This window comes from Zeus faber (assembly GCF_960531495.2).
Source record: "Zeus faber genome assembly, chromosome: 3".
NCBI classification, from domain to species: Eukaryota; Metazoa; Chordata; class Actinopteri; order Zeiformes; family Zeidae; genus Zeus; species Zeus faber.
Genome location: NC_137190.1, coordinates 36200851 through 36212993, shown reverse-complemented (window position 1 = coordinate 36212993; position 12143 = coordinate 36200851). Strand labels below are relative to the sequence as shown.

The 12143-nt window shown below is 43.1% G+C and overlaps 1 protein-coding gene across 1 annotated transcript; it reads right to left on the bottom strand.

The window, feature by feature from the left end:
* Positions 1 to 432: 432 nt before the first annotated feature.
* pdcd7 (programmed cell death 7) lies at positions 433 to 9774 on the bottom strand. Its single transcript, XM_079998019.1, has 5 exons — positions 8544 to 9774; positions 8281 to 8419; positions 2718 to 2948; positions 1192 to 1279; positions 433 to 776 (listed from the first exon to the last, which is right to left on the bottom strand). Exons 1-5 carry the CDS (start codon positions 9576 to 9578, stop codon positions 632 to 634), a joined length of 1638 nt encoding a protein of 545 aa, XP_079854145.1. The 5' UTR covers positions 9579 to 9774; the 3' UTR covers positions 433 to 631.
* Positions 9775 to 12143: the final 2369 nt, after the last annotated feature.

Here is a 12143-nt window from a genome sequence, read left to right as displayed (position 1 = left end):
ATTCATAAACCATTTCATGCACATTACAGTATGTGCATGAATTGATGAATGGAAGAAAAAAACAAAACTAAATTGTATTGACTGAAATAAAAGTTTGGGATAATTTATTTTATATTGATGCTTAATATTTATCAAGATCATTTTAATTACTGGTTGTCTGGAGTCGGTGGTCTGACTGTATCATTTTATATAATTTTGCCATTGCACAGATGAAAGAGGATTTCACAAATATAAACACATGATCCATTTTGAGATCTCCTTGTTCGCACAACGCGTCATTCAACTTAAGCCACGTTGCACTTTATTGTCAGGACACTGTGTGAGGTACAAGGGAAAACCTTTATCTAATCAAATCATTTTTCCTCCAGCCAACAAACTTTTTCTTGTCCTAGCTTTTCTTTTTATTAATGACGTGACATGTTGAGAGCGCGTCAACTTCATACATCTGCAATTTGCGCCAAAGGGGACAAAATCAAAAAGGCCCATCACGGGAAACTTTGTCTCCGTCATCTGACCAGCCATGGTCTCCTGGAGACCCTCGAAGGGTTGCACAGCTGTTCGGGATGAGTCTGAAGAAGGTCTTGATGGCTCACGATCAAGCATACCAGTTAAACATCTGTGTATTTTGTGCTTAGATGCAGGAGAGGCGAGAGTCGTCTTGGGCCAGGGCCGAGGCCCAGGCCTTATCTGATGGAGCCTCGGGAAGAACCCATCCCTGGGGAGTTGCAGATCCCTCGCCGTGATTCCCGGGCACCAGGAAAGCATCCCACTCGCTCCTGACAGGATAGAAAGTGGTGTCATCAGTTAACAGCGGTAGCAGGTTGGTTTCAGCTAGTACATGGATATGGCTTGGTCCCAAATGAAACATTCCCAATTCAGAAACAATTCAATCAACCACTAAAGATCACCAGCAGGAGAAGCAGGAGAAGAAGTCTAAGAACTATTCCCTATTTAAACTTTGGTCTCAAAAATTTCAGTATTTGTTATTGTTGCCCCACCCACACCCGCTTTAATTTCAGAGCTCTGGAGTCCACTCAGAGCAGAAACATCTCTTAATCTGAAAAATGGCTATTTAACTCCGTATGAGTCCGTTCATCAGTATGATGACCTCAAAATGACCTCATCAGTACGATGACCGCAAAGAGCGCAAAAACGTTGCATTTAACAGCGCTGCAAGGGCAGAATACAAACCTTATCTGTACCAGCGCATGGAGGGAACGCTCTGCTTGGGTGTAGTATTCCCTAAAGGGCTGCTGGCGGGGATCTGCAGGTAGTTCATCTAGGGAAAAGCAAAATAGGAATGTTTTACTTTGAAATCACAAAAATAGTTTCTCGTCGAGCCGGATATGAAACTTAAGATCGTGGACATGGACAGTGGGAGTAATTGTTCTGTAAGGTAATTTATTTTTGTTACAAAGGGATTTTAATGGTAAAGCAGCATGTGACCTGTTAAAAAGGTATCGAAGAAAGAATGCTTAGGCTTTCATGATCATTAAATTTTAGTGGACAATTAATTGTGAAACAAATATTGGGGATTAACTGTGCCTTTTTTTTGTTAATTTCATTTTACGTCTACCAGCTGCAGAGGAGCTATCTATTGCTATCAATATTTTGGTGAAAACATATGATTGTAGAATGTTATGATTGTACAAAATCAGTCATCTTAAACAATTGTGACCCGGCAATTATGTAATAATTCTAACAGTTCTAAATCGAATACCGTTTGACACCAAAATTAGTGGGTTTACCCGTTTTAATTTTTTGTTTGTTTTTTTTAAACGCGGGTAAACCAGCTTAAAATAGGAGAATAACACTTTAAACATTGCCAGGAGAAATGCCATTGTTTTTTTTCCAGTGTGTCATGTTTGACGTCACGAACACACCAGAAAAGGGGCGTGTCATGGTTCCAGTGTGATGGGGAACAAAAGTAGAGGAGACAGCAACTTAAACAAACAACCATAAAAACAATCCTGGCTCATCACCCAGTGAGACTTCTTCCCTTCCCCTCTTCCCACAAAAGAGATCACCCAGTGAGACTTCTTCCCTTCCCCTCTTCCCACAAAAGAGCAGTTAAAAAGAATCGGATCCTTCGTATATCTATACTGCGCACACTGCACACCGGTCCTTCGGCAGCGGGCTGTGGAGACGCTCCTTCGGTTCGTAGATGGGCTTGGGGTGGTCATGGAGTGGTTCAGAGCCCGACGGGGAGCGTGGGGTTCTCTGCTGTACTCCCCGAGGTGCGAGGTCCCCCCCACCTGAACGTTTCATGGTCCCCCATGTGGGGAAAAAAGTCATAATAATAATAATAATAATTATTATTATTATTATTATTATTTCTGATTCTGACTTTGGATTCTAAATTGGAAATTAAATGATCAAATGATACGTGGATATTTGTGTCTATTTATGCACCAACGTCCGGAACTTCAACACGCTTGGCATCTCACTCCGTTTACATCAGAGCTGGAGCCGATGGAACCCTGTGACTATTGCAGGGTAATTTGACCCGGGACTTAAACCCAGTTGTTAATTTTCCCACTAGTGACAAGTGCCGGATGTTACTGGGTTTTTTGCACAGTGGGAAAGGGGTAAAATAATCATATCAGTACTAGGATAAGAGAAATTAAACCCCGCCCCGAACAGCTAAAAGTGTCGATAAAAAAGGGAGTACAGAAGCGTTTTTGCCAGTTAGCATAGAAAGCAAGTGTTGTGCTCACCCCCAAACAGCATGGACTCCATCTGCCGTTTCCTCTGCAGCTGTCTCTGGCGCTCCTTGTTCTGCTGCCTCTCCAGGTCTCTTTTCCTCTCCTCCTCCTGCTCCCCTTCCAGCATGACCCGCAGCGTGTTCTCCTCTGCCCCATAGACCCCCGTCCTCTTACGGATCAGGGCCCTCAGACGCTCCAGCTGGTCATCAAATACTCGCTCCGATGCCCGGTCGGGAAAGATACCTTGTAGTGGGTGAAAAACAAAGCCTATTAGGCAGGTTGGCAGGTCAGTCAGTTTCACAGCTATTTAGGATGGTGAAGTACTGTGTTTAGGATGTTTTATTTAGAAGCAAAGAGTATTTACACAAAAAAAGTCCAGTTAAAGAAAACAAAGTCCCATAATAATGACATCGTGGTAAAGTTAAAGAGCACAATGGAGAGACGGGTGTGACAAAGGTTTTTTTTCCTGTTTAAGTAGGAATCAAAGAAAAACAAATACATCTAAATCTAAAATAAACTACAAACAGACCCTGTCTTTTTCTAAGGGTCACTCTTGGAGGTGGCCCTGGCACAGAGCTCCGTCAATTTGAAGAGATCACCGCGAGAGATGGGAGATCTGCGCTCCCGGTGGGACGGAGCGGATGTTGACCTTTTTTATTTCTACAATTAGGAAGCTCAGAAATAAATCTAAATCTATCCATCCTGTCTGCCCTATGTGACGTCACGTTCAAATTTGCGGGCAATGTCCGATTTTAAGGTGGGTGTGGCTAACTGCATTACAAAAATGATTCCAGCTGTAATTCTTAAATCTAATTGCTACATAATTTCCCCACACATGAATTCACTTGGTATGCCAACCTGCAAGTTGCCCTTTAATACTGCGGTTACAGTGACACAGTGCATTGCACTGCTGCCTTACAGCAAGAAGGTCCTTTGATTCCTGCCTGGGGCGCTGTTGGCACCGCGCTCCGGCGAGTTATCTCCTGATAAGGGGCCTAACTAAGTGGAGTTTGCATGTTCTTCCTGTGCTCACATGGGGTTTCCTCCTTGTAACATCAGTAAGGACCCCCACCAAAAACATGCAGAACATCGTCATCTGACCAGCGATGGACACTTGTAATTGGTCCCCGGGCGTGTCACTGTATGCTGCCCACTGCTCCTGGCTGCCCCCCAGAGGAAGGGCAGGCCAGGATGGTTTAAAAGCAGAGAGCTCATTTCACCGGCCACCATTGAAGCATGTGTGTGTGTTGGTTGCTGTCGCCGCATGAGTGCATGTTTTGTGGTGTGTGTGCCATGTGATAAATAAAGAATCTTCTTCTTCTTAATATGCACTTAATAGTGTGCTGTGGAACATAATTCAATCCACTAGATGTTTCTATGACCTGCTCGAGTGGTCATACAGTGGTTCTCAATGTGGGGTCTGGGGACATATTTATTTTTGGATTTCATAAGACGTGCAGACACTGAGGTATTAATTGAAAATTCTGTCTCGTAATGTCAGATAGAACAAGTGTTTGCCGCCTGTAAAGCAATTCAGTCAGACCACGGACTCCATGTGACAACCAGTATTTTAAATAATCTTGATAAAACTCTATAGGTCCCCCAAAGAGGTTCCAGGAGGTCCCCATCAAAATTTCTCATAGTTAGACTTCTTCATTGACAATACATTAGCACCACTGAGACGCCGCGGTATTGTACGCAGCACAATACAATACAGACTGGTCGGAGAGCTGGTTAAGTGAGGAGTACCTGTCATGCATTTTATGCAGTTCAGACTATGTGATTTTGGCCCGATTTTCCACTCGCCACCAGGTTTTCTAGAAATCACTGAGCAAAACCCCAGCTTGGAGGAAAATCATAGCGTGCTCCTGTGAGTGACAGTGAGACAGTGTGAGTGTGGTGTGGACTACTCAAGATGCGATCCGACTGCTCGCCGATGGCTCGGAGATGCCGGTGAGATATCAAGCAAGTTTAATATCTAGTCGTGTCGGGCTCGACTCGGGAGTGACGCAACAAGCTACAGTCAATGAGAGCAGACACAGAATGAGAAGAAGGGGAGGAGTCAAGGGGTAGAGACGGCGAGACCGGAGTGTGCGGAGCAGCAGCCACAAACACACAACATACTGTACCTATTTTACTTTTCTTCTCAATGTTTTTAATATATTTCTTATTCAAATTCTGCTTTTATTATTATTATTATTATTATTATTATTATTATTAATATTTTTTACAGTGATCAAGAATCGAATAAAAAAATAAATAATCCTGTATCGTGTTGCGTTTCCGATATCACTTCTCAGGTGTGATCGTGACAAAATGTAGTTTGGAGACCAGACACATCTAGGATTCTTCCTGGTGAAAGATCTTGTAATGTGTGGCCGATCAGTCATGTAGCTTGAAACCACAACGACTCCAAGATTCCCGATCAAAAGACAGAAAGTTGTGTAGTGTGACTGTACAGCGATCTGCCAACTTTGAAAGTTGTGTAGTGTGTCCAAGGCATAAGGTGTTTATATCTGTTTGGAAGATATGGAAGAAGAAAAATCTGTTCGTACAGTATTGCGAGTGGCATCGTCGGGTTATTGACGGGAAGTATTTGCTCTAGCATCCAGTAAAAACACCAGCTTACAATCTTCTGACACTTCCTGGAATATGTCCCCGTTTTAGGTCCTTGTGCTGATCCAAATATCTCACTGTATTTAGCTCCCTCATAAAACTCAGCATAAAAACGGTCTCACTTTTTGACAAAAAGTGTACGTGTTCACCGACGGTTGCCATGCTATCTGTTGTTTATCTGCCGAAACAACTCTTTCTAGCTCAGATAAATGTAATGAATGTGGCAGGAATCGCTGGGTTTTGTGGCGCACGCTCAGTTTGAATACATGGAGGCCATGCCATATTTAAAAAGAACATATCAAGAGAACAAAGAGAACAAATGTCTTTCTTTCTCTGTCAAACTCTGGTCTTCATCACACAGATTTGTGAAAGCACACCATGCCTTAATCAAAGAAGGACCTGAAGATCCTGATTTGGGTTGTTAATACTCATCAGGCTGGAAAAGGTTATGAAAGTTTGGCCTCGACCAATCCACTGTCAGTTAGAATGTGTACAAATGGAGGAAATACACTTTCCCCAGGAGTGGTCATCCAACAAAAATCACTCAAGGCTTATTATAGTCCAGGAGAAACAAAGAAGCCCAGGCTAAGATCTAAAGATCTGCAGAACTCTCTTGCCAGACAAACACTAGACAAGAATAGTGTGCATGGGAGGAAAAGAAGGAGAAGCCATTACACCTATAGAACAACACTGCAGCCTGTCTAAACATTGCTGAAGACCACATAGGCAGAAGGCTATTGGAAGAATGAAAATAGAAAAAGAAATATATTTTATCATATTTTAGTATGAATTTTAAATCAAACTTCGGTCTGGGTGCCATGAAAAAAAGAGAGAGCTAGTAGCAAGTCGCACTGGTGGTGGTAGACAATGGGGGAATTACAGTTTTCGGAGTTCCCCTGGAAGGCCCCTGCTTGGTGTGCTGGAGAGCGAGAGCACTCATAGCGAGGCATTTGCCCCAAGAAGCAATCTGCTATGAAGTAGTAGGAAATGGAGTAAATTAAATACATCTACAATGAAAACATGTTTTTACTTGCTTTATTTTAGAGCGGAGCTCCGCACTGGGACAGTGGGGCAGCTCTGATCAGTTTTACGCCAGTCTGTATTTGAGGCAGGCTTTTGTGTAGACCAAGCCCCCGGCATTTATTAGAGGCCCGGTTTTTATTTGACTACCGGTTTATATTTAAGGAAATACGGTATGTATGTATGTCCTTTGATTATCTCGACAACCATTCATCCGATCTACTTCCCACTTGGCTTGTGTATTGCTGGGGACCCAGGGACTTGCAGCGTCAGATTTCGTGCAATTTGGACCTGCGACACGTGAAATATTAATAACCAACATGCGTCAGCTTAATGCTACGCAGCAGTGGGCGGGGCTTCAGGGCTCTCTGAGTCACAAAGAGTGGTGGACAGCAGGGTTGGCAGATCAAGTTGGTTTCACATTCTTGCCCCAGATTTAACGTCTTGGAAAGTCTTACATTTTGAACGGTTATGCGCCACTGCGTTACCACAGAAGAAACTCATCCCAACCGTGAAATAAAATCTGTTCACAGATGACATTGTGATCAATAGCGAGAGTAGGGAGCAGGTTGAGGAGAGCCTGGAGAAGTGGAGGCATGCATTAGAGATAAGAGGAATGAAAGTCAGCAGGAGTAAGACAGAATACATGTGCCTGAATGGGAGGGAGGGTGGCGAAAAGCTGAGAATGCAAGGAGTGGAGGTGGAGAAGGCGGATGAGTTCAAGTACTTGGGGTCGACCATCCAAAGCAGCAGAGTGCGCGGGAGAGAGGTGAAGAAGAGAGTACAGGCAGGATGGAGTGGGTGGAGAAGAGTGTCCGCAGTGATCTGTGACAGAAGGGTTCCAGCAAGAGTGAAGGGGAAGGTCTACAGGACGGTAGTGAGACCAGCTATGTTGTACGGTTTAGAGGCTGTGGCACTGACAAAAAGGCAGGTGGCTGAACTGGAGGTGGCAGAGTTGAGGATGTTGAGATTTTCATTGGGAGTGACAAGGATGGACAAGATTATAAATAAGTACATTCGATGGACAGCTCAGGTTGGACAGTTTGGTGAAAAAGTGAGAGAGGCCAGATTGAGACGGTTTGGACACGTGTGTGGGAGAGATGAGTTACATTGGGAGAAGGATTCTGAGGATGGAGCTGCCAGGTAAGAGGAAAAGAGGAAGGCCAAAGAGAAGGTTTATGGATGTGGTGAGGGAGGCCATGCAGGCGGTTGGTGTAACGGAGGAAGATGAGCAAACAGATGCTATTGGAGGCAGATGATAACCCTAACGGGAGCAGCCGGGATAAGAAGATTTCATACCAGGACAACACAATGTGCTTTACAGAGAAAATAATTTCCGCTTACCTGACTAACTGCCTGTATAAGCGGGTTCCTAAGATCCCACTAGAAAAGATGCTGGCTAGGCAGCGACATATGCCTTTGAGCTAGCCTGGTCCGGAGCCTTCTAGTTTGCGGATGCGCAGCTAAGAGTGTCACTGTTCAGCGGTCCGACACAAAACTGAACATATCTTCCTTTAGTTCCGCAAAGTTCTGCTTTGTAACATCAAACAAGGTTTTTACGCAATTGAAGGTAAAACATTTTTGAAATTTTAACACAATATGTTACCATCCTAATTTCTGAAGCTACATATTTTATTTATCGATAATATTTTATATTATAAGCTATGATTTTAGTGGGACGGAACCGTGGGAAAAAAAACAAGTGTGCACACCCACCATATGTACATGCAAAACAATTATTTGGGACAATTTGTCTTTCTCCTAAAAAAATAACATGGTTAAAAAAAATGAAATCAATCAGGAGTTTAGCAGAATAATATAGCATAAACACAACATGCAGATCATTTACTTTAGATCAGTTTAAGCAGAAAGGCATCTATTGCAACCTTTTTGAATTGCATGTTTATGCGTTTGACAATCAGTTTTGACTAATAACTACCTTTCCTGGACGCTGCCTCCTTCCGAAGTTTGCGGAGTTTCTCGAGGGACCTAAGGATGTCTTGCATCCTCTTAACATCTGCCTGCTTCTTCCGCACTTCGCAGAGGACAGAGTCAGCTGCAAGCTTCAGCTCTTGCTCCTGGCCAATATCACAGGGATAAACAGCGACGACGGCTATGATTAGGATATATCTCAGAGAGTTAGTAAGGTGCATGCCAAATAAAGATGGCGCAGTGTTGTAACATTGTATCAATGCCACTCACCCGCTTCTTCTCCTCTACTGCCTGAATCTGCTTCATCCTCCACTTATCTATCTCTGCCTCTTTCTCGGCAAACCAAGCCTCAGCAGGTCCTTCCGCCATCCTTGCCAGCTTCAGCCTCTTCAGCCGGGCTCTCCTCTTAGAGACACAGACAAGCTTGCTTTTTAAGGACTCCACACGCTTTTCATCACAGAGGGACTTCAGCTGCTCTCCGAGCTCCCTCTTAACACTCAGAGCCCTCAGGTAAGACTGCGCCCAGACGCCCTCGTTCTCCAGATTGTCTCTGAGCGAATCGCAGGCGAGTGACAGCTCTGAGACTAGGCGAAGGGCACTGCAGAGAACATCTTTAAACTGCGAGATGGACACTTTAGAGGTGGGCTGATTTGACTCTGCATTTTTGGAGACCCTCCTTCCATTTCGGAAGAACTGCCTGATCCACTGTTCGTCTTGTCTCCTCTGGACTGCTTCCGCATCTTGTGGAGGATGCACATCTGCGGCCCTGTTGACACTCTGGACACAGTCTTCATCCCGGGATGAGAATGGCTGGTAGCGATGGGACGGTCCACCCCGATCGCCTGATAAGTCCTGATGTTCATGCATGAAACCAGAGTTAGCATCACAAATTGTCTGATAATTTGGATAACCACTTTGTGGCCTGGGGTTAAGACTGGACGTAGGAGGGTGATTGAACCTCTGGGGCCTGGAAGGCCCCGTGTTGCTGCGTATGTCACCCAGCCATGCATTTAACTGACAGTCCTGGACGCTTGCGTGTGAATTTGTTGCACCATTGTTTTCGGCAGGGGGGTATATGCCGAGTCGACAATTGAATGTGGGTGGTGGTATGGAGGGATCAAACGCATATCCATGGCCGATGTGAGCTGGTCCATAGCCCCCGGGGCTGGGCAGCGGGGGCAAGTTGGGCCTGAATCGATAATGGTAGTCGCCATACCCCGGGACTGGTGGTGGGCCTGCGGGGAGAGTTCTTGTCCACGAGTAGTGAGAATTCGGCTCGCTCGGCGGCGGATCCCGGGATCCCATGGTTACTCGGAAACGTACCCCGTAGCAGGTCTTCCAATCGCCGCCGATAAACGGAAGTTTCTCGAAACGTCTGGTCTTGAGTTAATAGAAAGATCGACTGCCCTTAAGGAAAGTGGTGAACCACAGGAAAACTAATAATACAACACACCGAACACCTTAAATAATACGTTTGCACGAAGCAATTTCGACGCTGACATGGACGCCATGTTTTTTTGTGACGTCACCGAGACCAGATGCATTTTTTTGGTTTCCGGTTTTCATCAACTCTCCGGCGCCCAACACTGACTGGAGTTTTAACGGCACCTGTCTGTCTGTCTGTCTGTCTTTCTGTCTTTCTGTCTGTCTTTCTGTCTTTCTGTCTGTCTTTCTGTCTTTCTGTCTGTCTTTCTGTCTTTCTTTCTGTCTGTCTTTCTGTCTTTCTTTCTGTCTGTCTTTCTGTCTTTCTGTCTTTCTGTCTTTCTTTCTGTCTGTCTTTCTTTCTTTCTGTCTTTCTGTCTTTCTTTCTGTCTGTCTTTCTGTCTTTCTGTCTGTCTGTCTTTCTGTCTTTCTGTCTGTCTTTCTGTCTTTCTTTCTTTCTTTCTGTCTTTCTGTCTTTCTTTCTGTCTTTCTTTCTGTCTTTCTGTCTTTCTTTCTGTCTTTCTGTCTTTCTTTCTGTCTTTCTTTCTTTCTTTCTTTCTTTCTTTCTTTCTTTCTGTCTTTCTTTCTTTCTTTCTTTCTGTCTTTCTTTCTGTCTTTCTTTCTTTCTTTCTTTCTGTCTTTCTTTCTTTCTTTCTGTCTTTCTGTCTGTCTTTCTGTCTTTCTTTCTTTCTGTCTTTCTTTCTGTCTTTCTTTCTTTCTTTCTGTCTTTCTTTCTTTCTGTCTTTCTTTCTGTCTGTCTTTCTTTCTTTCTGTCTTTCTTTCTGTCTTTCTTTCTGTCTTTCTGTCTTTCTTTCTTTCTTTCTGTCTTTCTGTCTTTCTGTCTTTCTTTCTTTCTTTCTTTCTGTCTTTCTTTCTTTCTTTCTTTCTGTCTTTCTTTCTGTCTTTCTTTCTTTCTTTCTTTCTTTCTTTCTGTCTTTCTTTCTTTCTTTCTTTCTGTCTTTCTTTCTGTCTTTCTTTCTTTCTTTCTTTCTTTCTGTCTTTCTGTCTTTCTTTCTTTCTTTCTTTCTGTCTGTCTTTCTGTCTTTCTTTCTTTCTTTCTTTCTTTCTTTCTTTCTTTCTTTCTGTCTTTCTTTCTTTCTTTCTTTCTTTCTTTCTTTCTTTCTTTCTTTTTTTTCCCACATTTACTTTTACTCAAATATTATTGTTTGCATCACTGGGTTTCTTTTAGTGTTTAAGTCGAAAATAAACGTTACTACTAGCGATGCCGGAAAAGGCGCCGACGTGTCACCGACTGCGCCACCTGGTGGTCAATGGGAGTTGTGACAAGCAACTTTAAGGAGACCGCAAAGCCCGGTTTCAGTCTATGGCAAGCCGTTTTAATATTTAACCCATAGGAGGAATTTGTCACTTTTTAAAAGTGACTAGTACGTATATTTGTTTTACACCAAGACACATTCCTTGTTCGTGTAAACTTACTTGGCAATAAAGAATTCTGATTCTGATTCTGATTCTGATTATTTTAGTTACTAGTTGCTATTTCAACAATTTCAGTTTTACTAGTCAAAATGTAATAAGTACCAATACGAAATTATAGTAACTATTCCAATTGTTGCAACGTTACTGGTAACAATTTGAACAATTTTGTCATTGAATCTAATGGGTTTAAGATATCAAATATTTGCATCCGACTAGTATCCGATTGTCCCTAGTGTCTATTCCAATTTTACTGGTCACTATTAATTGAGTACCAGTACTTAAATCATTAGGGCTAGTGTTTTTTCTTGCTGTTCGTTGTAACATTTACATTTTTACTACTAACATTTTAAATTAAACTATCAACAAGCAGTTTTGAATGGTAATTTCTCACGACTGGTAAAAAAAAATATATTGTCTGTAATCTCTGTTAATTTTTGATTTCTAATGGTGATTACTAACTGGCACAGGCCAAGATGTCTCTGGAAGCAATTGGATAGACCCACAACCAATCACAATAACCAAACCTGCTCGCTCAACTAAAACTTTTACCAAAGCAGTCATCGTCTCAAACCCGCTCCGTAAACGGGTGTGCTTGGCCCACAAGGTCGGGGGGAAAGCTGTTTGAATGGGAGGCGGTTCAGACATCTGCAGAGGGAATGAAACGTGAGCTCGCTGATTCGTTTGGCTCCCAGGCTAAAAAGTACATTGTTGCTGGCAACAGCAAGAAACAGCAAAAAGTGACCAGTTTGTCTCTGTATATCAGTCATAATAAAAATCTATGAAAAGGCTTTTATCTTCTGATTAATGAACATATCATGATGCATGCGGATAGGCTTCGATTACAATAAACACTACAGTAAACCTATAAACACTAAGTTATACATCATTTCCAGTTTGCAGGACACTCTGAGCGACAGAGGGCAGCAATGCTGAAAACCTCCCCGCAGACCACGAGAAAAGAAGAAGAAGAAAAGAAGAAGAAGAAAAGAAGCTGTGTTTTGTCCTTTTGCG

Excerpts from the sequence above, each read along its gene's own strand:
- pdcd7 (XM_079998019.1), bottom strand. The coding sequence starts at position 9,578 with ATGGGATCCCGGGATCCGCCGCCGAGCGAGCCGAATTCTCACTACTCG. Across the intron at positions 8,420-8,543 it reads CAGTAGAGGAGAAGAAGCGG|GAGCAAGAGCTGAAGCTTGC; the intron begins GTGAGTGGCATT and ends GATATTGGCCAG. Across the intron at positions 1,280-2,717 it reads GGAGTCCATGCTGTTTGGGG|ATGAACTACCTGCAGATCCC; the intron begins GTGAGCACAACA and ends GCTTTTCCCTAG.